At 40.2% G+C, this 25,232-nt stretch overlaps 1 protein-coding gene across 6 annotated transcripts in view; it reads left to right on the forward strand.

The window, feature by feature from the left end:
* The first annotated feature begins 24 nt into the window (after positions 1–24).
* The window catches only part of TAOK2 (TAO kinase 2), a 41,267-nt gene continuing 16,059 nt past the window's right edge, over positions 25–25,232 (forward strand). For 2 of the 6 annotated variants that reach the window (XM_026711896.2, XM_026711892.2), the window contains exons 1-16: positions 25–971; positions 12,127–12,299; positions 12,779–12,850; positions 13,029–13,130; positions 13,600–13,645; positions 13,736–13,832; positions 14,922–15,035; positions 15,554–15,645; positions 15,744–15,837; positions 15,954–16,035; positions 16,714–16,881; positions 17,020–17,232; positions 18,131–18,259; positions 19,603–19,839; positions 22,410–22,538; positions 23,493–23,696. In XM_026711896.2, coding sequence (XP_026567681.2) covers positions 12,168–12,299; positions 12,779–12,850; positions 13,029–13,130; positions 13,600–13,645; positions 13,736–13,832; positions 14,922–15,035; positions 15,554–15,645; positions 15,744–15,837; positions 15,954–16,035; positions 16,714–16,881; positions 17,020–17,232; positions 18,131–18,259; positions 19,603–19,839; positions 22,410–22,538; positions 23,493–23,696 — 1,911 coding nt within the window. In that variant the 5' untranslated portion in view covers positions 25–971; positions 12,127–12,167. Of the gene's footprint in view, positions 972–2,998; positions 3,043–5,168; positions 5,193–8,976; positions 9,792–12,126; positions 12,300–12,778; positions 12,851–13,028; positions 13,131–13,599; positions 13,646–13,735; positions 13,833–14,921; positions 15,036–15,553; positions 15,646–15,743; positions 15,838–15,953; positions 16,036–16,713; positions 16,882–17,019; positions 17,233–18,130; positions 18,260–19,602; positions 19,840–22,409; positions 22,539–23,492; positions 23,697–25,232 lie in introns of those variants that run through there. The other 4 variants (XM_087918304.1, XM_087918307.1, XM_087918305.1 and 1 more) reach the window with 4 other exon arrangements.

A 25,232-nucleotide genomic window follows, 5' to 3' on the forward strand; every position in this document is an offset into this window, starting at 1 on the left:
ACGCATGCTCCTGACGTTTTCTCTGCCTTGGTTCCGGTCTTGCTCCTGCCTTGGGCGCCATCTTGGATTTGGGGACAACTGGAGTGAGTGAGAGGGAGGGAGCAGACGGAGGAACCCGAAGAGGCAAGAGAGGGGAGGGGGGCCGGATAGAGTCAGGCCCCCCACCCCCACAGCACCCTCCCCTGTAGAGACCTCCTCCCTTTTCCCATTCTTCCACCCCCCCCATTCCCTGGCTCTGAAAGGATCTCTTTGCCTTTTATGGGGACCACTCCACCCCCGCCCACCTGACCTCTCATTCCTTTTTGTTCCCCTTCCCCCGCCCCGCAGGTTTCCCTTAAAGACCTCTATCAATCTCCTTTGCAGGGTCTTGCAATTCTCCTCCTCGCCCGTTATCTGTAGGTCCCTTATACCTCATCTGTAAACATCTGTAGGCAGCCGCCAACAGCTGGAAGGGACTGCAGCAGCATCCTATGAAGCCCACGACGCCTTTCCCTTGCAGCCCATCCCTCTTGCAAAGCGAGCTACTGGGCTGATACCGATTGTCTTCTTCCTCCACCTCCCCCCCTTCCAATTTGGGGTGGGCTTTTTCCCCCTCCCTCTCCCTCCCCCTGAATTAGAGCCATAGCAGAAGGGCCCTAGACTCTTGCTGCATCCTTTTACAGGGCTATCTCCATCGCATCCCCGGTTACCTAGCCACTTGCATGTCTTCACTTCAGCAGAACAATTTTTTCCTACCCAAACAAGAGGGAGGGAAGGAGAGGCTCAGAGGGCAGCTGTTGTAGATACCCTGTGCTTCCCATCCAGAGGCCTTCCTTTTCCAGGGGAACCACTGACAGTTCCCTCTAAACCCTCTTCCTTGATTGGAGGCAATAGGGAAAGTGGAGGTAGTTGGGGGTACTCTCCCCACCCCCAATATCTTGGAGCTGGAGCCGCAAGGGGAAGAATATCTAGGCAGCTGCGGAGACTTACAGGTGAGACCCAAGCACGCAGATAAGGGGAGAGTGTGGAGGGGGGAGGGAAGGGTATTTTTGTGGGATGGGAAGACCGGGCAGTGAAGAGAGAAGGAAATGTTTAGAGAACAAAAGAGATTGTATTGCACCAGTTTAGGAAAACAATCTGCTTTTCTGTCTGTCTGCTCTTACCTTCTTTCTCCTATAATTGTCCTTCCAAATAAGTCAGAAATCATATTGTCTCTGTTGGGAAACATATTCTGTTTCCTCTTCATGTTTTTCCCCCACTCTTTGAAGGCTTTGCAAGGCAAGAGACGAAAGAAGAGTTCCGTTTTCCAGAGCTCGGGCCCTGGGCCTAACATCTTCCTGCAGGAGGGAAAAAGGATCAAGTTTTTCATCCCAGACCTTCCATGTATAATGAGCCCTCCCTTAAAATTCCGTTAGGGTTCCTCACCCACTTAGGTTTTCTCTCCTTTGGAACCTCAGGGTCAGGGAACCTAGGAAATCATCTGTCTATAGTCTCTTAGACTTTTTTCTCCTTGGACTAGTCAGAGGCCTTGACTCCTGTACTGTTTTTAATGTACCAGAGCTATTATATGCCCTTAGATATTCCTATAATGACAGAATTTGGGAAGTTAGCATGAGGTATATAAGAATGGGGAGGATCCTCTTGAGTTCCTTAAACCATTAAATTTTGTTGTTTTTTTTTCTGAATGATCATCATATTCTGCTATTTAAAGAAGCTAGCTTAATTATGAAGAAAAGTTGAGCTTAATATATAAATTTACCATTCTCAGTCCCAAATTATTTAGCAGATAGAAGTGAATCAATAATGGTATAATATTTATCAAAGAAAGCCAGGTCCATGAGTAAAGAAATCCAATTTCACATTCATCCATATAGTCATCATTTAAATACTTAGCTTTCATTGGTTTTCATTTTAATATTTAAAAACTGTTTAATGTTTAATTCTGATTTCCATGTATGAAGCATTAGAGCAATAAAAATGCTGTTTAAAGATAGTATTTGTGTGTAACAGAATATGAAAAAGCAGTTACTTTTTCCAAAATGGAAATGGATGGTCTCTTTGCCACTGTGTTAGTAAGATGAGTGCTGTTATCTTATACTAATTAAAATAGGACTTCTTAAGTTGTCTAGGCTTTGTGTATAATTGTGCACAAATTCTAAGATGACTAGCCACTATTTTATCAAGGACCATTGGTGAAAAACATTAGGTTTTAGGGCTCCCTTCTTTATGGATTATATTCCTTGACCCTGGAGATCTAGAGTGTTTTTTACTCGAGGGTTGCATGGTATTGGGACATGGTTCTCACATTAAAGATTGGAAAGAAAGCTAGGTAGAACAGTTTTGTCTCCTCAGATACACCCAGTAAAGTTTCATTTTAAATGTCTTATTTTAGGGATGATTTTGTGTATCATATTCTTCTCAAAATAAGTAACTTTTGGCAAGCTATGTAAGGCTTGTGCCATTATTGCTTACATCTATTTTAATGACAGCATTGTTTTATTGTCTAGAAAGAAACATACAATTTATGAATCTGCTGGCTGCTGCAGTCTGTTCAGATTTCTTGTCCACTAGACACTAATCTATGGTTAGCTATTTTGTTGTTGTGCATTTTGTGCATCTTTGAAAATAAATTTCTCAAAGTTACTGACTTTGTTTTTCTAATGTAGTAACGTTTATTTTATCAGCAGCCCACAATCATTATTTCCCTGGAGATATTTCTTATCATATATTCCCTTGGACAGAATTTTGCATATTGGGATCAAATAAGTATGTTGGTACATTTATACCCAAGTGCAAATGATTAGTTCACCATGCTAATAGGAATCATTAAATAACAGGAAATGACCATGTTTTAATTAGTGTTTTGTCTCAATCAGAATTTCTAGATATTGATCTCTTAACAAGCTAAAATTTTAAATGATTTATTGTTGTCTTAAGAGTCTTACTTGTTGAAACCAGGGATTTTAATAGTAAACTAACTACTAATATGGTTTCCTGGTTTATCTCCACCCCCTGGTAGGCGGATCCACGCAGAGATGGACAACTTATACTATCAGAATTCTGGTAAACTAGCTCATAATTCTAATTTCTCTATAAATGAGATATTATTTCATAAAAAATATTTAGATTGTAAAGTCTAATTTTTTTGTAAAGATGATGCCTGATGACAGATAATTTCCTCTAGATTTTCACATTAAGAAAAAGAAATGTAGAAAATTCTTATTTTGAGCAAATGATAGTCTTGTGCCTAAGAAGAAAGCTCATGTACTCTTCAGGGTAGCAGTTGAAATTGAAATTTCAAAGAAAAGAATTACTTGGTATGTTGTGATTGGGTTCACCTCAGTTTGCACAGCTTCCATGGTGCGCTGTAAGCTGACAAATACAAAACATCTTTAATAAGCTGGATTTCTTTATTTAGACATTGCAAATTTTAGAATCATATTTGACACCTGGATAAATAAATTACATGCTTTGTAAAAAAAAAAAAAAAAACAGCTATGGAAACTTCTCCTTTTGACAGAACTTTTAGATCTTTCCTCCTTTATTATAAGTTTCCTTTCAAATATAAGTGAAAAGTGGAAGTGCTTTCCAGAATATCCAAAGCTTCTCTTTTTTTTTTTACCCTTTAATTCCTGTTTTGGTGAGGTTCTATATTATATCCTTTCCATGATTGCAGCACGTTTTCTCATTCCAGTACCTCACAGTGATAAATTTAAGAAATGGAGCAGTTTATGCAAAAAGCTAGTTTCCTTCCTAATGAAATAAAACATTAGTTAGGGCATTTATTAGAATTGGAAGGATCTCACCTATCCTTTCTTAATATAATTTTCTTACGGCTGCAGCAAAATCTCTGAAAATGACTGCAGTGTGTTCCCAAAGCATTATTTTTATCACATGCTGTTGTAGTAGAATATAACCCCTAGGGGTTGCTCCTGAGTTACCCACAGGTATCTCAGTAAGCACTTTCTTCTTCCAATTCAGAAGGTGGGGGGGGGGAACCATCTTTGGCATAAAAACTCTTTGAACCTTTGACAGGGAAAAAAAACCCAGTGCAGGATAATTGGGGGAAGGGGACACCTAAGATACAATCTTGTGTCTGCTACTGAACCTCTTGGGAATCACATTTGAATAATTATGTAGAGAATAATGTAGGGGGAGCAGAAGACAGAAACAGTAGTAACATCTTAACATATGCCTCATTGAATTTTTCTGTCCCAAGACACAATCTCAAGCATTTGATGCAGCAGCCATCCAGGTTCTAAAACAGATCTGAGTCTCAGAAGTCCCTGGTAGCCCCTTGCCTAAGAATGCTAGATCTACTACCTTGAGTTCCATAATAGCAGAGAGTTAGAGTTTGTATCTGAGAGTTATAAATAAAAATGCCTTTTTTTAAAATGAGTTTGACAGCAAGAGCTTTTTAACTTTCGTAATTCCAATGGAAAGCTTGAATGAATGGATGAATGAATGAATTCTTTATTGGCCAAGTGTGATTAGACACACAAGAAATTTGTCTTGGTGCATATGCTCTCAGTGTACATTAAAAAAAAAGATACATTCATCAAGAATCATAAGGGTACAAATAAGCTATCAAATCATACAAGGAGACAGTCAATATAAATCGTAAGGATACAGGTGGGAGGGGATGAGTGATAGGAGTGATGAGAAGATTAATAGTAATAGTAATGCAGACTTTGTAAATAGTTGGACAGTGTTGGGGGAATTATTTATTTAGCAGAGTGATGGCATTCAGAAAAAACTGTTCTTTTTCTAATTGTTCTGATGTGCAGTGTTCTATAGCAGTGGTCCCCAACCTTTTTTGTACCAGGGACCAGTTTCACGATTATTCATTCTTTGCGGCCCGGTACAAAATGATCCACGGACCGGTACCGGCATCAGCACGCATGACAAGGCAAGGCGAGCCGAGCGACCGGCTAGCCAGCCGTCCCTCGCTTCTCCCCGCCACCTTCAACTCCTCCTTTGTACCTTCTCCTGGTTGATGGGCTTTGGGGGCTCTTTCTTAATCTCCTGAGTAACGCGAGACTCCACTGCCATCGGGACGACTCTTCGTTCAAAGCCGCCCCCCCCCCTCGACGAAACTAAGGCACGAGGATTCCTTCAGCACCCAAATGCCGCTTTCCAACTGACGACCGACAAGCTCACCCGGAAGCACTTTCTCAAGTGCCGTCGAAACAAGATGGCGGCGCCCAAGCAAAGTAGGCCCTACTTTCATTCTTTGCGGCCCGGTACAAAATGATCCATGGACCGGTACCGGTCCGGGGCCCGGTGGTTGGGGACCCCTGCTCTGTAGTATCGTTTTGAGGATATAAGTTGAAACAGGTTATGTCCAGGATGTGAGGGATCTGTAAATATTTTCACAGCCCTCTTTTTCACTCATGCAGAAAGCATTGCAAGAAAGCACCAAAATAAGCAGGGTACCAAAGAATGAAAGCAATGAATGGGCAGCCCTATTGAAGTTAACTGCTATCCTGCATTATCAAGATATCTCACACAATGAATATTTAAATATTTAAATTTTATTTAAATTTGAAAGGGAATGAAGGGCTCTGTATAAATATGCCAGTATTTCTCTTAATTGATTCAACCGACTAAGTCAGGGTGTCATAATAAGAAAGATCTGTCCAGTACAACTACATTGGATCAGTCTAAGATCATTACAACCCAGGTTTTTAATTGGCTTTTTAAAACAATCATATTGATGGCCAGTATACAAATAACAATACAGGTGGTCCTCGACTTGTGACAATTTGTTTAGTGGCTATTTGAAGTTTCTGCTAGCATTGAAAAAAATGACTTTCAACTGGTCTTCACACTAATGACCATTGCAGTGTCCTTGTAGTCATGTAACTCCAATCCGGGCACTTGGCAACCAGCTCACATTTACATCCATTGCAGCATCCTGCAATCACTGGATCACCATTTGCCACCTTCCCAGCTGGTTTTTGACAAAGTCAGTGGGAGAAGCCAGATTTGCTTACAACTGCAACAAAAAAAAATCATAAAATCAGATATGATAGCACACTGCTTAGCGACAGAAGTTCCAGTCCCAGTTGTCATAAATTTAGGACTGCTTGTAGATAATTTTTGAAGACAGCAGCAGAAACTACTGTTAATGATTTCTTTTTAGAACCTATTAGTTTTCCTGGTTTTGTCTTTAAAGAATACAAATATACTGCTACTATAGTGTAGTTCCATTACAGCAACCGGAGTCCAGCAACAGATGTTAGTGTGTCTCCTTCATCCTTCCTTGATTGAGGTGGCTCTTCTTTCATTTCTCCATCTCTGACATTGTCACTTCTAGCTTTTGCACAACAGAACATTGTCACTTATTTTCCACCCAGTTTCTCCTAGGATTTCCATCAATTCTTCCATTTTATCCTGCTTTTAGTGGCCAAAGATTAACATTTTCAAAGTTAGCAGAATAAACCTAGAACAATTCAGAGGTCTTTATGCATATTATAACTGCTGAGAGACTACTGGTATTTCCCATCTTTCACAAATTGTATTGTCAAGAAACAAAGAAACTCTTGTTGGGGAGTGGGGGAAAGATATGGAGCCATTACAAATGTAGATTAATACACAGTACACTTGCACAAATGAACTTTTTTATCCTACTCATCATGCATGTCACAATTTCCAGCCACAAATGTTGAGATCCTCTTTACCAGTGTTTCTCAACCTTACGATATGCCTCTACGGAGATTCTCAGTCATCCAGGTCATGGTTGTCCAAAAGGTACTTTTTTAGGAGGCAGCTGGACTTTTTGTTTTTTTTGTTTTTTTTTTGAAGATGTTTCACTTCTCACCCAGGAAGCTACTTCAGCTTTGATCCCAAAGTGAATAGCTAAATGTCTGTGGAAGTTCTTAGTCATCCAGGTCATGGTTGTCCCAAAGGTGCTTTTTCAAGAGGCAACTGGACTTTCTCGTTTTTCTTTGAAGACATTTCTCTTGAGAGGTGAAGAAGCTTCTTGGATGAGATAAAATGACTTCAAAGAAAAAACAGAAAGTCCAGTTGTGTCTTGAAAAAGCACCTTTGGGACTTATATTTGAACTTCAGATCCCGGAATCCCCTAGCCAGGTTGAAAACCACTGCTTTTTACTACCCAGGTACTTAAGGACTTTCAGTTCCTACAGTTTGCCATTCTTTAAATTTCTGGTGTTGGAAAGCTTTGACGGTTCATTTCCTTACCTAAAAACTAATTCCTTATAGTCCATCTACTCCGTGAGAATCTTATCCAACCATTTATTTTTTCATCTGATTTCTATTGTGCTGCAATCCTAAAAAGACTTTATCAGTGGCTTACAATAACAAACACGATAATCTAAATAAAACTGTGTAAATCTTCAAACAATACAATATCTGGCCTCAAAAGCCCTCCAGAAAAGCTCTGTTTTCAGCTTTTTCCAGAGAGCAAATAATGTTGGAGATAGGTACATTGCCAACCAAATGCCATTCCAGAAGGCCAGCCTTATCATAGAAAAATTGTGTTTTGGGATTTTTTTTAATTTGGGGGTGGGCGGGGGACAACCAAATGCTTCTCCTGGCACAAAGTGACCTGATGGAAAGGGATGATCCGGTAAGTAACCTGGCAGAAAGCCATGGAGGGATTTATAGATTTAAACCAGCACTTTAAATTGTACCTGGAATGTGGCATACATTGCAGTAATCTAACCGGATGATGGTAACAGTATGAGCCACTCTAGTCAGGTCCTCCCGTCCCAAGTAAGGCTGCAGTTGGCATGGAAGCCAAAACCGGGGAAAGGCCCTCACAGCACAACTTCTGACTGCTGATTCGACAAGAGTCACGAGTCCCTCCAAGAGTCCAGGAGGGCCCCCAAGTCACAAACCTGGTCCTTCCGAGGAAGGTCAAACTCATCCAGAGACAAAACAAGGGGCATAGAGGGATGTGGATAGTGAGGTGGGCAGCATATATCTATTTAATAAAAATAAATAAATCCCAACATACAAACATTAGCTCTGTATTGCTAGAGTTCAATTTGAGCCTGTTCTGCCCTATCTAGAACAACAAAACCTCCAAGACATTGGAACAGGACTGGCCAGGGTCACAACATATAGTTGGGTATTATCAAAATATTGTTGATATCTGACCCTGAATCATCAGATGAGCTCCTGCAGCAGTTTCTGCAGATGTTGAAAAACCCATATCTTTCTGATTATGGGTGCTTAGTTCACTGAAAGTTTTGCCTTTACTGTTACACTATAAATAGATGAAACCCATGAGCCAAAATAATATGCTTTAAAAACAGCATGCGTGGCTTTGTCAGTAACTTCGTCTAAAGAGAAGGTTCTTCCTCTTGTCGATGTGGCTTTTAGTTGCACTCTGCAGTATATGTGAAATAAAAATAAATTAGACTCTCCTGAGGGGAGGGTTTTTTTCTTCCATTCAGAAGTTCTTGTGTTTTTAGGTTAGATACCGTGGGTATTATGCTTTTAAATGTTGTAAATTGTTTTCAAGTTAAGTATACTCAATTATTCTATTGCTGTTAATTCTCGGAAATGTAGTATTTCAACACAGCTGATAAAATTATTCGATTCAGTTCGGAGTGGGGTTTTTTTTAAAACAAAAACAAAAACATTTTTGTAGGATTCATGACTTAAATACAAACTACTTCATGAGTCTCCATTTAAAGTAAACAGGTGAAATAATTCTCTGCTCTCGTTGCCTGCCAAAGAGCAAGTTCATGTTTAAGAGATTAAGCAGTTTGTGTGCTCTTTTGGTAGGGCGCATAACTATTTGTGAAGTTGCTGAACTCCAGATGATTCCCTATTACAGGCCTCCCTACCCTTATAGCCCCGTTTTGAAAACTTAAACTCCAGGCAGAGTCTGCCTTAACTTTTGGCCAGTTTGGTGCAGGCCAGGAATCAACCACCACAACAGGAATCCTTCCAGATGCTTTCTTGCCAGTAGTATCACTGCCAAGGCTAGCCTTACACGTTGCCTTTTTTTTTTTTCTTTAGATTGTTCCCAGGGAAGCAACTGAACAATGCAAGGATTTCCTCTGACCGGCATAACCCGCCTGCAAACTATTGATTTCCTTATTTTTCATTTCAGCCCTCTAGAGTCAGTCCAGCAACCACTGCCCATCCCAGAGAGTGAAGGGGGGGGGGCGGGGACACTCTGTAGTTGTTACAAAGTTTAAAGTTGCAGCAAGGCTGTGGGTCTTATTTTTTTTCAGTCTCCTCAGTTGCAACCCAGTCAAGGGGGAAGACTTGGTGTGAGAAACCTCCTATCTAGGTGGCTGCGCTTTCCAGGGATAACGCTATGTCTGCAGACCTGGTCTGTCAAGCTCTTTATCTGCATTGAAACCCTGGTGCTTTATGCATTTGACAGTTATAGCAGCAGTGTGGAGGATAGGCAGCTTGTAGACAGTTTATTTTGGTAATGGAAAGAGACCTTTGTTACCTGTAAAGTTTATTGGGTATTCCTGTTTGATGCTGCACTGTACAGCGAAGGGTGCAACAAGATGGTTTCTGGGAAACTTTGGATCCTGATAATTAGTGCTGCTGATTAACTACTATGGATTTTTCTAAGGAGCAAATAAGGAAAATGCTGAACTTCTGAAGTGTAGTTAATTAGAGAGGAGCTGATATTTTTCAGAATTTATTCTTGGATTAAGATTAAGTCATTAGAATTGTGATTGGACCATCCTTAATGTGGGGCGAAATGCAGTCAAAGATACTCATGAAGATTTTTGAATGAACTAGACATGAGAGAAACCGAGAGATTCAAGACTGCAACTACAATCCTTGTTATTCATGTCAGCTGCTGGCAAGTAAGTTTTCTTGCTCATGAATCTGCCAGGCTTCTTCTGTTGGACATTTTGGGAATCCTAAATTCTTCACCATTGGATTGGGAACAAAAAGAATAATCTGTTTGGTAGGACACACATTTTCCTCGTGCTTTTTGGAGTGTGGCTCATTTTTTACCCACATGGTTATTTTGTGATTAGTCTAAATATTCTTGTACATTTAACATTTATTCCATCTTGTTTCAGAGGCTCAAAGTATCAATTTTTAAATGTATATCTTTAGCTTTTAAAGGGCTCACTTTAGAAATGTTGTGTAAGTAGCTTTTAACCAGAATGTGCCTACCAAAGGGATTCATCTAGATTTCTAGATTATAAATTTAAAAATTTCCCAAGAAGTTTTTGACGACGTTGGATGGAAATTGTAGTCTAGTGCATTTGAAGGGAATCAAGTCGGAGAAATTTGCTGTAGATAGAGCAGACTGGAAGATGGGAAAAGAGTGCAGAAAAATTACCATTTCCAAAAGAATATTTACAGCAAAGGAGCAATTTTTTTGTATGGGGCAGTGTCATCTGATACAGCTGCTCTCACATATTCCAGAAACAGTTACACTCTTGCAGGATCCAATCTGGGTCGCTCATCGGGGCCAGAGGTTTAGTCTTCTGAGCTTTTGGACTCGTGCTGGAGACCATCCTCAGGGAACTTGTTTGACATTCCTTTAGAGAGAAGTTCCCTAAGGATGGTCTCTAGCATGAGTCCCAAAGCTCAGAAGACTAAACCTCTGGCCCCGTGACCGATCCAGAATGGATCCTGCAACATTATCCAGGGACATGTATATTTGCCTGCATTTGTGAGTTACATACTTTTTCTCTCTCTCATTACATTCTTGGTATCTGCTTATTAAAGTAGGCAATAGTTCTTGTGCATGCATGTGATGTTCATAAAAGTTAACACTTGGGTGACATTGCACAATAATGAAGAGATTGATGTACCGCAATACCAGTAACAATTATACCGCTTTACAGTGCTTCACAGCTCTCTCTAAGCGGTTTACAGAGTTAGCCTATTGCCCCAACGATCTGGGTCCTCATTTTACCCATCTCAGAAGGATGGAAGGCTGAGTCAACCTTGAGCCTGGTGAAAATTGAACTGCCAAATTGCAGTCAGCTGGCAGTCAGCTGAAGTAGCCTGCAGTACTGCACTCTAACCACTGCACCATTGTGGCTCAATTTGGGCTATACATAAATAACCAACTTCCATACTCACTGCATTCTTTGTAAAGGACTAAATTGTCTGCTTCCCAGCTAACAAATACTAAGTAAAATTTTCAAGGATCTAGAAATCCCTTGGTCTAATTCTTTTTAATCTCTTATAGCCAATTTCTTCCTTTTACACAAGGAGAAGTTGCTTAAGAGTAAAAGAGTAGTTTTAATGGACAAAAAACATGGCAGTATTGAGTTGGACTCAGTTAACATAACATTCAGTTAAAAATAAAACTGAAAATATTTAGCAAGCTCTCCAAAGGCTTGTACTTTTTTTAAAAATAGAGATATCATTTTCTGCATCTCTCCTTTCAATAAAGATAGCGCAGAAATGAATGCAAATAACCAATCTGGTAAACTCAGTAGATGAGAATATTATTACTTGAATGGAAATAGGTGCCCATTGCAATATAAAAGTGGGACGCGCAAGTACAAGACTGAAACCTGAGTTGCTTTACGAGAAAGAGAAAATGTGCTCCTGTTATTATTTTAGTGGCCAAAAATTAGGGGCAAATCTGATTTCTGTGACTATGGAAAGTAGGTATAACTTTATCGAAAACTCCTGGATTTTCATAGAAATAATAAAGCACAAGCATATTTTGAGCTAGAGCTGGAAAAGTGGGATATGTAGAGATAAGTAGAGCTGATAGTGGTACTTCAGTATCCTAACAATTACTAGTTGAATGCTGTCACATAAATAGCAGAAGCCCAATTTGAACAAGCAAAGATTATTCTACCTTCTGTATCACAGCAAGATCCATCTCCATTTGGCATTGATGGCCTTACCGCTATAAACATCTCTCACGGATTGTCTTGTTTCGGATCTCTTATTTCTGTGAATAGGAGTAGGTGCTTACAGATTGCTTTTGAAAAGGCTTTCTGAGCTTTGTCAGGATTGCATGCATCCTTGAACCTTCTTCTTCAAGTGGGAGTATAATTTTCGTATATTTGTACCCTTCTAGCAAAGTTCTCAGGATTTGCTTTGCTTCAGCAAGATGGCGGCATCAGATATCATTGAATTACATTCTTATAAATAAGAATAAATTACCTTATTTATACCCATCTGGTTCAGTTTGCTAATACTTGTTTCCCACTTTAGGAGAGCAGCAACAGTGAAGTCCAGCCTCATCCACGGCAGCCATGCCGTCTAATGCCCGGGCTGGCAGTTTGAAGGACCCTGAAGTGGCTGAGCTGTTCTTCAAGGATGACCCTGAGAAGCTCTTTGTTGACCTGCGGGAGATTGGTCATGGCAGTTTTGGAGCTGTCTACTTTGTGAGTGCCAAAGGAGTCTTAATGCTCATGCTCAAGCCTTGCCAAGATCATTTAACACAACTGTTTCCCATTGGCTTTGCTTCCAGTAGAATCAGTTTTGCTTCGGGGTCCCATCCCATCAGAAGACCACTGCCACTTAATATTAGATGTTGAAGAGCAATAGTGGGAGGAACTTTCTCCACATCTTGCTGATAGAATCTGATTGGCCGTGATCAGAAGTGGGGAGGTGAACTGGTCTGATTTAGTAGAGATGTTGTAACTTTAAATGGATTATAGGGTACTCACCAATCCCATGTATCTCTGGCCTCATGGGCATCTCTGCTCTAAGAATGGGTGATTCACCATGCGATGTGAAATTTACTCCTTTTGAACTGTATTTTTTCCAGGCGTAGGAATAAAGTTCCTCTCTGAACGTGACTGTGGATGCTGATAGTTATTTTCATCATCCTTCTTTGGTTTACTCTCATTATCTTCCTCAGGCTAGAGACATACGCAACAATGAAGTGGTGGCTATTAAGAAGATGTCCTACAGTGGGAAGCAGTCTAATGAGGTTGGTCTTTTTTAAACGATTAACACAGTTGTGTTGACCATTAACTTCTAACCTGTCCCTGGCCTAGGTAATCCAGTTCTCCTGCTTTTCAAATTTTCTAGGCTTCTTGTAATATTCTCTCCTTTATTCGAAATGTAGAAGTATATATGGGAGCTCAGGCTCTCTTTGTATTTTCCAGAAATGGCAGGACATTATCAAGGAGGTGAAATTTTTGCAAAAGCTACGACACCCAAACACAATTGAATACAAGGGCTGCTACTTACGGGAACATACAGCATGGGTAAGATGAGAGTGAAACAGATCATTCTTAAGCCATTGAGGTGATATATTACAGAAAGCCTTTTCAAGAATTGAAGATATGCGGTGAAAATGCAGATGAACTGGGCTTTGGGGAAGTCTTGAAAAGGGCCTGAATGATGACTGGATTTCTTGCTTCTCTGCCTGAAACCTTAGTGCAATTTAAGGGAGGGAATTGCAGTGCAATAGAGTGCTGGTTCCTTTCTTGAAAATTGTGGAGAAAATTGTTTTTAGTGGTATTTTGGGGGGAGGGAATGTCTGGATGTCATTGATGCAAGAATGGTGGACTTTTGGTCTGATTTAGTGGGGGTTCTTATATTCTTAGTTAATTGGAAATGCCAGGTACAAGATGGAATTGGCGTACTGGGCTCCCGGAGCCCTGATTGGAACAGGATGTTTGAAGTTTAAATGATTTATTTGCCCTATGCTAAAATTTCCTCTTAATTCGCTAGCTGGTGATGGAGTACTGCCTTGGCTCAGCCTCAGATTTGCTGGAAGGTGAGTCCAAGACTAATTGAAGAGACCAGTCTTCCAAAACTTTTCTGAGGCCTTTAAATAATGTTCTTTCCCCCTCTCCTTCTTTCCTAGTGCACAAGAAACCACTGCAGGAAGTAGAGATTGCAGCCATAACGCATGGTGCTCTGCAGGGACTTGCCTACCTGCATTCTCACAATATGATCCACAGGTGAGCTCTATATTGTGTTACTGCACTCTCTTAGAGATGTTGCTGCTTATAACGGGTCTTCAAACTTGGCAATTTAAGACTTGTGGGCTTCAACTCCCAGAATATCTCCTTCAGTCATGTTAGCTCAGGAATTCTGGGAGTTGAAGTCCACAAGTCTTAAACTTGCCAAGTTTGAAGACCCTTGGCTTATAACATCCATTTTGTGTAGGACAGTATGATCTAATGTTTGCTGCATTGCAATATCTGTACCGGAATCTATTACTCTGTTTTTCAATCAGCTCCATGCGTCTCTCTGACACAACCCTGTTTTTGCTACATTTTACTGCTTGTTCTCTTTATATGATTTGCAGGTAGAATGGCAACATTACTTGTTAAATTTGTGCTTCAGTCAGATGTTGCACTTCATGCAGTCTAGCTCAATTATCAGAACTGGACAGTCTTCAAATTTCTTAAATCTGTTTTTTTATATAATAAATCCTTGATATCCCAACCAACTTAAGGAAAAGACATATAGTTAAAATGTTGCTTTTTATCAGATTTTGCAGTTAATATAGGTAGTCTGCATTTAGTGACTGCCTGGTTTTAGCAACTGTTTGAAGTTACCACATTGATGAAAAAATAACTTTACTACCAATCCTCAAATTTACAACTTTCACAAGTCAGTGAAGCAAACAAAAGCTGAAGTCTGATATTAAATGCAGTCACAGTTTCACTTAGTAACCACTTTGCTTGATGACTGCTAAAAAAAGGACTACCTACATGTTTTCAGCTCAAGAACTATACACACTCTTCTACTAAAAAAAATTCCTCATTTCAGCAGCCTTATTTAAGTAGAGTAGAAATCTTTCACTTGTTGCTCTCAAACTGTTGAGAGGCAGAGGCCATTACCAAAATTAGAAGTTTGCTGATGCATCCCTCTCTCTCTTTCTCCTGGTCTTCCTTGTCCTGATTCTTTTACATGTGGCTCTAATCTTTGTCCTCCTGTTTTCTCCTGCCACTCACACTCCTTTTCATCTTGGCTGCCCATATTCGTCCACTGTGTTCTCCATTTCTCTGTTCAATGTTTAATTACTGTGCCTGTCTTTTCAGGGACGTGAAAGCTGGGAATATCCTTCTGACTGAACCAGGACAAGTGAAGCTGGGGGACTTTGGCTCAGCTTCTATCATTGCTCCTGCTAACTCCTTTGTTGGCACTCCGTATTGGTAAGCTGGCAGAATGAGATTTTTGTGTAATTAGGAAGAGTGAAGGTTGGCTGGAGAGACAGTGAGGGAATCTATATGCATTTGAGACTCCCTAGTTCTTTGAACAAGCAGAAATTTGATCGTTAGAAATGTGGGTTTCCTGGGTTTGCAAAGAGTCTCAATGTAATTTTAACAACAGTTGATTCTAAAAAAAAATTATGAAGTCTCCTTTTATAAGTCAAAGATTAGAGGGTGTAATTCAGGAATGTTCCAGTTTTGGGGGGCACCATATGTGAATTTTGAGGCGCATGCTTTGTAGCCTCATTTCAAGAAGTAATGGGCCTAAGAAAATGAAATATATTAAATATATATTAATAATACACATTCATGTGTTTAATGATTTCCCACCTTTGATTACTAGCAACATTGACAGTTTGGCTGTATTTTGTGGTCTATGTCCAGGGCCAGTCTCTATGTAACAATGTGAGCCATTGCTACGTTACAAGGTACGATTGCTTAATCTTGCACTCTCTTTTTAGGATGGCTCCTGAGGTAATTCTAGCCATGGATGAGGGGCAGTATGATGGCAAGGTGGATGTCTGGTCACTTGGCATCACTTGCATTGAACTTGGTATGGAATGAGCTACTTGCCTTATAAGGTTGGAGTTAATTGAATGATGTGCAAAAACACAAATGCTGGTGCTAACATTACTGTCCTTGTATCTTCAGCGGAACGCAAACCACCCCTCTTTAACATGAATGCTATGAGTGCCTTATACCACATCGCCCAGAATGATTCACCACTGCTGCAATCTAGTCACTGGTAAGGAAAACTCCAGAAATGGCTGTAAGCTTGCAAAAAGAGAGAGAGAGAGAGAGAGAGAGAGAGAGGTTTATAGATTCAAATGAATCCCTGACTTTCTTCCCTGTTTTCTTCAGGTCTGAATATTTCCGAAATTTTGTGGATTCATGCCTGCAGAAGATCCCCCAGGACCGTCCAACCTCTGATGTGCTGCTTAAGGTATCTTCCACCCATTTTCACTCCCGATTCTTCTTTTTTTCCCATCCCCAGCGCACCATGCCTGTAGCTGTGAAAGTTGTATTCATTTAATCCCATCTGGGATGAAAAGAAGTTAAAGCAAAGATAAGAACACTAAATATTTAAATCAGAAGAATGTATTAAGGGAAAAGCTAGCATCAGGAACTGGTAATAAATGAAAGATGTTGGTACAGATGTTTCTTACATCCTAATAAATACCACTCTTCATCATTTATTCCACACATACCTATGAAAAATACTGAATCTTCACATTGGATTCATAGAATTGTAGAATTGTGTGTTGAAAGTGTATACCTAGCATTGATTTTGGTTGATTTTTCCTTATTAAGCAGTGAATTATTCTTTCTTCCAAAGTATTTGAGTTTCTCTCACTTTCTGTTCTTAAGTGGACTGGAGTAACCATTACATGTTAAATCTAGTTTTACTCGAGTTAAATTAAGAGTAATTATGCATTGTTAAAGGAATATAGTTATTAGATCCTAAGAAAGCTCAGTGGTTGTTATCCAACTCTGTGAATGTATTTAATAGTGAAAAAGGATTGGTCAGATCGCAAATTCTAAGAGATCGGTGGGTCACTTTGGAGACCTTTTGCAGACCTACTTCATTGGTTTCATGCTAGTTCTTCCTGTGACTCCCCAGCATCGCTTTCTGTTGCGGGAGCGACCCCAGACAGTTATCATGGACCTGATTCAGAGGACCAAGGATGCAGTGAGGGAACTTGACAATCTGCAGTACCGCAAGATGAAGAAAATCCTCTTCCAGGAGGCTCAGAATGGTCCAAATGCAGAGGCACCAGAAGAGGAGGAGGTTTGTGGTTGTTTTCCTGCTTTCTCTGATACAGTTCTCCCTGGCTTTCTTGGACCTCAGCTCACATAATTCTCTCACCACCATGAGAGTAACAGTGTAGTAACACCTTTCTCATTTAATCCTTCTTTGCTTTTTCAGGAAGTAGAGCAGTTTCTTCACCAGACAGGAACCATCAATAGCATGGAGAGCAGCCACTCAGTACCCAGTATGTCCATTAGTGCCAGCAGTCAGAGCAGCAGCGTTAACAGCCTGGCCGATGCCTCAGATGATGATGACGGGGCTGAGATTGCCATGATGCAGGAAGGCGAGCACACCGTCACCTCCAATAGCTCTGTCATCCACCGTCTGCCGGTATAGAACTCTGTGCTTCTGCAAGAGCAGTCAAATGTCAATTTCAGAATAAAGCGAAAGTTGGGAAACATTGTGGAATATTTTCTAGCATGTAATAGAAAACGTAAGCGATAGAAAACGTAAGCCCTCCTGCAGATCGGCCATAAGGATATGGGAATCTTCAGATAATAAAAACCAGAGTTGGTAGAGAAAACGGAAGTCCAGAGGGGGGGTGAGAAAGGAGAGAGAGAAGCATGCTGATGATCACAGAACTGGATTTCTGTGGAACATTACATCCTACTTCCTTAGACATGGGTGGGTACACTTACCCACCCCGCTTTGTTTTGTAAGGGGGGTCAGTTCTTTTCTACACTGGTTTTCCCTAGCTTTCTACATTTCTTGGGGTTGCAGCCAAGTTTCTACATGCTTTGGAAACAGCAGTTGGAAGAAACCCAACTATATTACAAATGCCTAGTCTGTTCATGTTTAATGTGGTCTGTTCATGTGGTCTTGCTTTGTGCTTAAGAATGGAAACATGACTGAAGTTGAAGCCTCAATCTAGGTTTTCTCAACATGGCACAGATGTTCATCTGATACACTTTCCGGTTGCTTAGAATTCTAGGAATTACTGCCACAACACATCTGGATGGCGTCAAGTTTGGAAGATGGCCTTAGGGACCGTATTGCTTTAAACTTCTGAAAATCTTGGAATTCCTTCTATAGTACTCTCTATAACAGCTTGTGGTCCTGCTCCGCTATATCTCCACACTTCCACTTCCTAAAACTGGCTAGTCCTAAATTATTCATAGAAGTGCTGTTTGGTCTGCCGACTCTACACTCTGTTTGTGCCTTTTAAAGGAAAAGTTGCAATGTTAGAAGCTGAGGCATCGCTTCTTATGTGCATGTTAATGCTTTTCAGGGCCATGACAATCTGTATGATGATCCCTACCAGCCAGAAATGGAACCCCAGAGCTCATCGTCAGCTGCCCGACGTCGTGCCTACTGCCGTAATCGAGATCACTTTGCCACCATTCGTACGGCTTCTCTGGTGAGGGGAGAAAGTTGCTCATACTTTATTGCATTATTAGAAGATTGATAATCCTGCCTTCATATTTTGTACAACTCAAAGCAATGCATAGAGTGGTCTCGCCTTCTATTTTTTCCTCAACAACCACCCCGTGAGATGGGTTGGCTGATCAAGTGTATGGCCAAAGTCACTAGCTGCTTTTCATGCCTAAAGGAGGATTAGAACTCAGTTTCCTGGTTTCTGGTCCAGCACCTTCATCCCTATGCCAAACTTGATCTCAGTTCTTTCATTTTGTTTTGCTAACCTCCTTCCTTTGCCGGTGGTTTCATATTGCTGGTGGTACTGCCTACTAAACCTTCTTCTTCCTTTCTCTTAATGTATTAGTCAGTGAAGTTTCAATGTTTGTGGCATCTGGAGCCCTTTGTAGGAATTTGCTGCAGTGCAGTTGTTAAGCAAGAAGCAGACAAAATTAAGACAGAAAGAAATCTGAATTAACTGAAATGCAGTTGTGTTCTGCCTATTTTTTTTAAAAGGTGTATTCATGGTGAACAAGAAGGCTTTGGATGTATTACTGTTTTTAACATTATTTAGGAGTTGATCAAGCAAAATAGTTGAAAGTTTCCTTTGGTAAGTCCAGAACTATGGATAAGTGGCAGAAACCTATACCTATGCCTATTGAGAACATTTTTTTCAACTATTTTCTGAGAGGTTAGCAATATTTATTTAAAATGTGAATGCTTCTGTTTCTTAAGACAGCTGCTTCATTAAATCTCATACAATTAAAAAAATTGAATTATTAAATACTTGATTATTTCAGTTATTTAATTTAGAAAAGTTTCTTTACCATCAAGGGAGGTTCTATGTACTAGAGGCGTGCTATAGTTGGATCCAAAGTGCACGATCCAAAGTGCACGAGAGTACATACATAGGATCCAGCGTGAGCACTCTTTTTCTACTCTTTGGAGGCTGTGGCTTTTCTTTGGCTGGCACAGTGCAAGTGGTAGTAGGAAACTGCCCACTGCTGCCCTGTCTCCCGTCACCATAACCTCTCCTTGACTGGAAGGTAATTTTTCCTGAGCCTCTTCAGGCCCCGTGCAAATCCAGGAAAAGATTTGATCTGGTATGAGGATCAGCCAAGAGAGAGAGATAGAAGATGCTCATAACCAGATCCTTGCCTGCTTCAGGTCTGAATGTGCATGTGAACAACACTTCAGTATATTGTTCCTGTTACTCCACGGCAGGATTAGTTGAGTAATAAACCCATGAATGGTATTGTCTACCCATCATACTTTTGGATTAAATTAAATTTGGATTCATTTTTTCCTGTTTCTCTCTTCTTCCTCTCTTCCATTCCTTCCTTTCAGGTGACTCGCCAAATCCAGGAGCATGAGCAAGACTCGGCACTACGGGATCAGATGAGTGGCTACAAACGGATGCGGCGTCAACATCAGAAACAGCTGCTGGCTCTGGAGAACAAACTGCGGGCTGAACTGGACGAGCACCAGCTACGTCTCGACAAAGAGCTGGAGGCCCACCGCAACAACTTCTCGGCTGAGGCTGAAAAACTGGCTAAGAAGCATCAGGCTATTTTTGAGAAAGAGGTGAGAACAGGTGACTTGGATAGGGAGGTGGAAGATCACTTGGCCAAAGGGGTAGAAACTAAAAATGAATTCCTAAGAGATTAGGAAGGTGGGAAACTTTAGCCTCCAGCACAAGTTGCAGTGGGATTTATTACAGTGAAAGGCAAAAATTAAATCGCTTTAGTATAAGAGGGACTAAAACAGCTTATTTCAAACAGAAGGAGGGAAAGGAAGGAAGGAAAAATTGTCCAAATTGCTAATACTGATCCCAAATTTTTGAGACATTTCAGCATTCTTGCCTGAAAAAATTGCAAAGTCTCATGAGAGAAGATTGAAGTCATGCAAATTAATGGTAATTTCATGAGACCAGTATTTTTATCATCCATTCTTAAATGAGCTTTCAGGCATGTCACCAAAGTACTGTGAACTGTTGTAGGTGGCATGTTTTTTAATCCTTGGTGAAAAACTATCTCCAAATTGAAGTAATTATTTTCCCTATTTCCTTTTGATTATTCCTTATCATACACATTTATACACAACTCTTGTGAGATTAAATAAAGTATTGCAGGTTTGCTTGGGAAGAGCCTCTCTGATTAACTCACACTGTTCTGATTGTTCCCAATCCTTCTGGCCACACAAGCAAGGAGATCAATTATCCTAAACAGAAATAGGTTTGGTCATAACAGGCCCCTGTGTTCCTGGATCTGATCTATTCTTTAAAATTAAAACATCCTCCCCCAAAGAATTGAATAATTTAGGCAAGGGTGTTTAAAATCAGTTATTTCGCTTGTCAAGAAATGTTATGCCTTGTACAAATTGTACAATTATTGTATAATATTTTTATTAATTACAATTACAGAGATTAAAAACTAAGACAATTAAAATGAAAAAGAATACAAAGAAAAAATAGAAAGTGCAGAAAAGAGGGGAAAATAAAAATAGAAAAGATACAAAAATAAGAATAAAGAAAAAAAAAGCTATAAAGAAATGACTTCTTCATCAAACGTATAAGTAATTTTAACAAGTTATTACCTTCTCTTAAAATGCAGCACATGAATTCTTCTTCCTGCTTCCTCCCATCTCTTGTCGTTTCAATCCTAATCAGCAAAAGTTCACTGTAAGGTTTCTGGAGATAACAGCGTATCTATTTTAACCTTGGACAAATAAACCAACTTGATATTCCTTCCCTTTGCTTTTAACAATCTTGATCCATTCAAATAATGTCCTACGACCTAGAGCTTCTTTTCATATTTTCTTTGTCCCCTCTGTAAAATTCTTCAAAGCTTTCTTCTGTAAATTGAGTATAGGAAAAATTTACTCTTAGTATATTACCCTTTTTAATTATTAAGAAGTGAGCCAGTTTCTTTTGTATATCCAGAATATCTTTTTCCATATTATTCTTGTAGCTGTCATTTTTAAATCCGCTTTCAGCTCACTCAATCTTATCAAGTAAAACTTGTTCCTCTTTCCTAATATCCTTGAAACAGTGTAGTTAGAGACAGACACTTGTAAAATTGACATTGTTCAAGGTAGTCTTTCAGTGTTTCCCATGTTAAAATATTTTGCTTCATCCTATATTAATAATTCAAATTTAAGTGATCCTCTTTAATTGTAATCTTTGGCTCCTTTTGATTCCCTCTAATGTTGAGCCTTCATGATTTCTTTTGGAGAGTTCAAAACAAAATAATTTTCTCATGGGAGGGATTCTTTCAGTTAATTCCCTTTTTTTAAAATAAAATCTGTCTTGGCCCCTCATTGACTTGCAACATTCCAAAGTCAACATTTTAATCACCTTTTGCTGTTTATTCTAAAAGAATTTTTTTAAGTACTTAAACTTGTATTTAAAAATTTTTTCACTAAAGATGGAAGGAAATTCATCCAGTGCTGTAAAACGTCTCAATCCAAAGGTTCTTAATATCTGAACAGCAGTCAACAAGCAGTTTCCAAAAGTGATTAGAAAAAGAAATATGCAAACCAACTGTTCTTAAAAGCCCCAACTGTGGATTGAGCAAGATAACTCATCTCACAGAGCTCTAAATCTACCAGAGGTTGCGGCCTCCTCCTGAGGAGCAAACTGTTGGTATACGTGTGGGCAATCTCAAGTTTCCTCCTTGTCCAGACGAAGAGACAATCTGCTTCTTGGCTCTTCATTCCAAGGTGGTTTGCCATTTCTTCCCAGAGAGCAAATGGTACACTTTCCCATACTAGGAGTCCCATTTCTCTCTAAAGCAGGGGTCCCTAACCTTTTTGGTTCCACGAACTGGTGGCAAAGGCTTTGGCAGCTTCGGGGGTGGGCGGGAAAATGGTTTTGCACGTGCAACCTAAATCCTGCACGAGCACAAATGAAGCTTTGCGCACTTGCCCCCCGCCCACTTCAGTGGCCTGCTTCCTGAAGGGCCGGGGTTTGGGGACCTCTGCTGTAAAGGATGGTTTGAAGTTATTGGTCACATCACATCTGCAGTAATGTCTAGTTTCCCCACCCTCTTGGATGATGTTCTGACTATGTACAAAATTACCAGCACGTATGCAAGCCGAGGCATGGCTAAGCTATCTTTCTGTTCCACTCCCATCATTGGTGACCCTGACTGCAGGCAAAAGCTGCCCTGGCCGAAGAGAAGAAATTTCAGCAACATATCTTGGGTCAACAGAAGAAGGAGTTGGGCAACTTACTTGAATCACAGAAGCGCCAGTATAAGTTACGGAAGGAGCAGCTGAAAGAGGTATCCCGATTTGAAGGGTAGTGAAACGTAGCAGCAGGAAAGCGAAAGTTCATTGTCCCACACTGGTTTGGCAACTGACTTTTCAAAGTTCCTTTTGCCACCCTACCTCTGCTTGTGACTAGGAAGCCTTTCAGAGCAATGGTGATGATGAAAGATGAAAATAATGAGTTAAATTTACATGTCACCCAACTTCTAGCAATTCTTGCCACAATTTGTTTTCTTCTTATTTTGATTTGTTTTATTTCATGTATAATGCTGCAAATGCCTTCTTTAGGGGAAGATAAAATATTTAACTGGTTTTTAGGAATATGTGGAAAATTTCATGTCCTTAAAAGGCCAGAAATAACCAAGTGAGATTTATGCTGTCATGCTGACAGTTCCTATAATGATATGCAGCCTGTATCTTTGAAGAGAAAGGTAGAAATATCATATACTGTGGCAAACATGGAGAGACATTGTTGAAAGTCAGGGTTTTATGTCCCTTGTATTTGTTGTTGCTCCGGGATAAAAACAAAAAGGTATATTAAAAAGGAAATGAAAATTTGCCCACAGGTATAATTTATACGCATTCTTTTGGAATTCTGTGCCTGTTAATCTCCAGCCATGAACTGTTTGCCAAGATAGGTTTCCTCAATATACAGTATGTCTTGGTATGTGAGCTAGACATAATGAGATCTGTATTCCAAAACCCCTGGGCTGACCACGTTTGGAGGAATCTACCCACAGTCTTTTCCACTCTTGTACACAAATGTTGGAGGGGCAATGGCTGTACTTCCCCACATCTAAATTTCCACATCACGTTAACCATAATTCAGTGGTATACTGAATTGCGGGTTAGCGTGTCAGATGAACTCGGTCATTGCAGTTTGTCAACATGCTGCCTAACAACAGCCAAAGCTTAGGCCAATGTGTCAACAAAGGAGTGTTCACTTTTTTGTGTTATTCCTTTTGCAGGAGCTGCAGGAGAATCAGAGCACACCCAAGCGGGAAAAGCAGGAATGGTTGCTGAGACAAAAAGAAAACATGCAACATTATCAGGCCGAGGAAGAGGCCAACCTTTTGCGGCGCCAGCGGCAGTACTTTGAGCTGCAATGCCGCCAGTACAAACGCAAGATGCTGCTGGCACGCCATAACTTGGACCAAGACTTACTGCGGGAGGTGGGGAGCAGTAATTGGTGCCTGATGGGAGCAGGAAGGGGGGAATCTGTGCTTGAAAAGCAAAACAGCAGGAGATGTACTCTGAGGGATGGGTGTGTTGGGCAGGCTAAATTGTGTTCCCCTATTTTCCACTTGTATCTCTTTGGAAAGAGTTGCCATAATGAATGGTTACTTGAATGCCTGCCGTTGCAAGCTTTTTGTGACTTATTAATTCATTAAATGTCCACTAATTAAATGAAGTTAGGCCACCCAATTCCCTAGCAACATTCGACAGGGTATAATATTAAACCATTTAAAATATTACAATACAAAACCAATATATAAACTGCTCAGAGGAAAAATAGCACAGCCTCTAGGAAACTAATTAGGAGGAGTCAACCATCGACTTTAGTCCAGGGCCTGGAGAAAAGCCAGATTTTTAAAAGGTTGTTTAAATTATGCCAGGTTGGAGGCCATATGAATCCTGGAGAAATTACTTTAGAAAATGGAGGCTCCACGGTGAGGAAAGTCCACACTTTTGTTATTTGGTCCCACCAGATAACATGAGGACCCAGATTGTTGGGGGCAATATGTTGACTCTGTAAGCTTTGAGAAGGCTGTAAAGCACTATAAAGTGGTATATAAGTCTAAGTGCTATTGCTATTGTCTAAATAAGTGGGACCCAGAACATGTTGACTCTGCCAGTCATGGGATGAGCAGACAATCCACCACGCCATGGATGGCATTATAGGTAACTAGACAACCGATGGGTCATCCTTCCAAAGATGTTTCCTTACCAGATTCCTGAGTGACAGAAGGTCTCGTGCAGTGTCTTCATTGGAAAAATTGCCCATGTTGAACTGTATAGCACAATTAGACATCAGCAGAGGAAATACTTTATGACATTATGTATTATGTCATAAACCACTTTATGATTTTGATGTCATAAAATGTTTTATACAATTTGCCAAATTTCAGTTCCATGGGAGTTATGGGTCCCGGATTTTAGACACGTTAGGTAAATGAATCCATTTGAGGAGCCTTGGTTTAAAAATTGTTTCCTAAAGCACCATTTTGCCCAGTTAAAGGTTATAGAAATGAGAGTTTTAGAAAGAGAGAAAGAGAGATAAGCAACTCCTTGAATTGCACCTGGAAGCCTATTGGCTTCTTTCTAAGCAAGAATATTCTTGGCCACAAATGCCACCCGTTGTTTGAGCAGGAGTTGTGAGCCCATGAAGATCCTCAAATTGGGCCACAGTCCTGAAACAGGAAGTATTAACCCTTTCAAGACTAAAGATGGAATATCTCCAGATCTGGATAGTCCACATACTCAAAACCACTCGGTCTTCTCAGGGTTGGGTGTTTCTACCCATCCAGATCCACACAACCTCAAGGACTGGAACAAGACTTTGTGATAATCACCTGATCAGCCAAAAATCAAGGCATACAGTTGGAGATCATAATCATGATATCTGACCCCAAATTGATGCAATCCTGTTTAGACACCACATAGAAATACGTGTGGGGCACATTGAGGCGCACTGAAATCTAATCCAC

This window comes from Pseudonaja textilis, chromosome Z, assembly GCF_049901715.1.
Source record: "Pseudonaja textilis isolate UNSWEBS1 chromosome Z, rPseTex1.2, whole genome shotgun sequence".
NCBI lineage: Eukaryota > Metazoa > Chordata > Lepidosauria > Squamata > Elapidae > Pseudonaja > Pseudonaja textilis.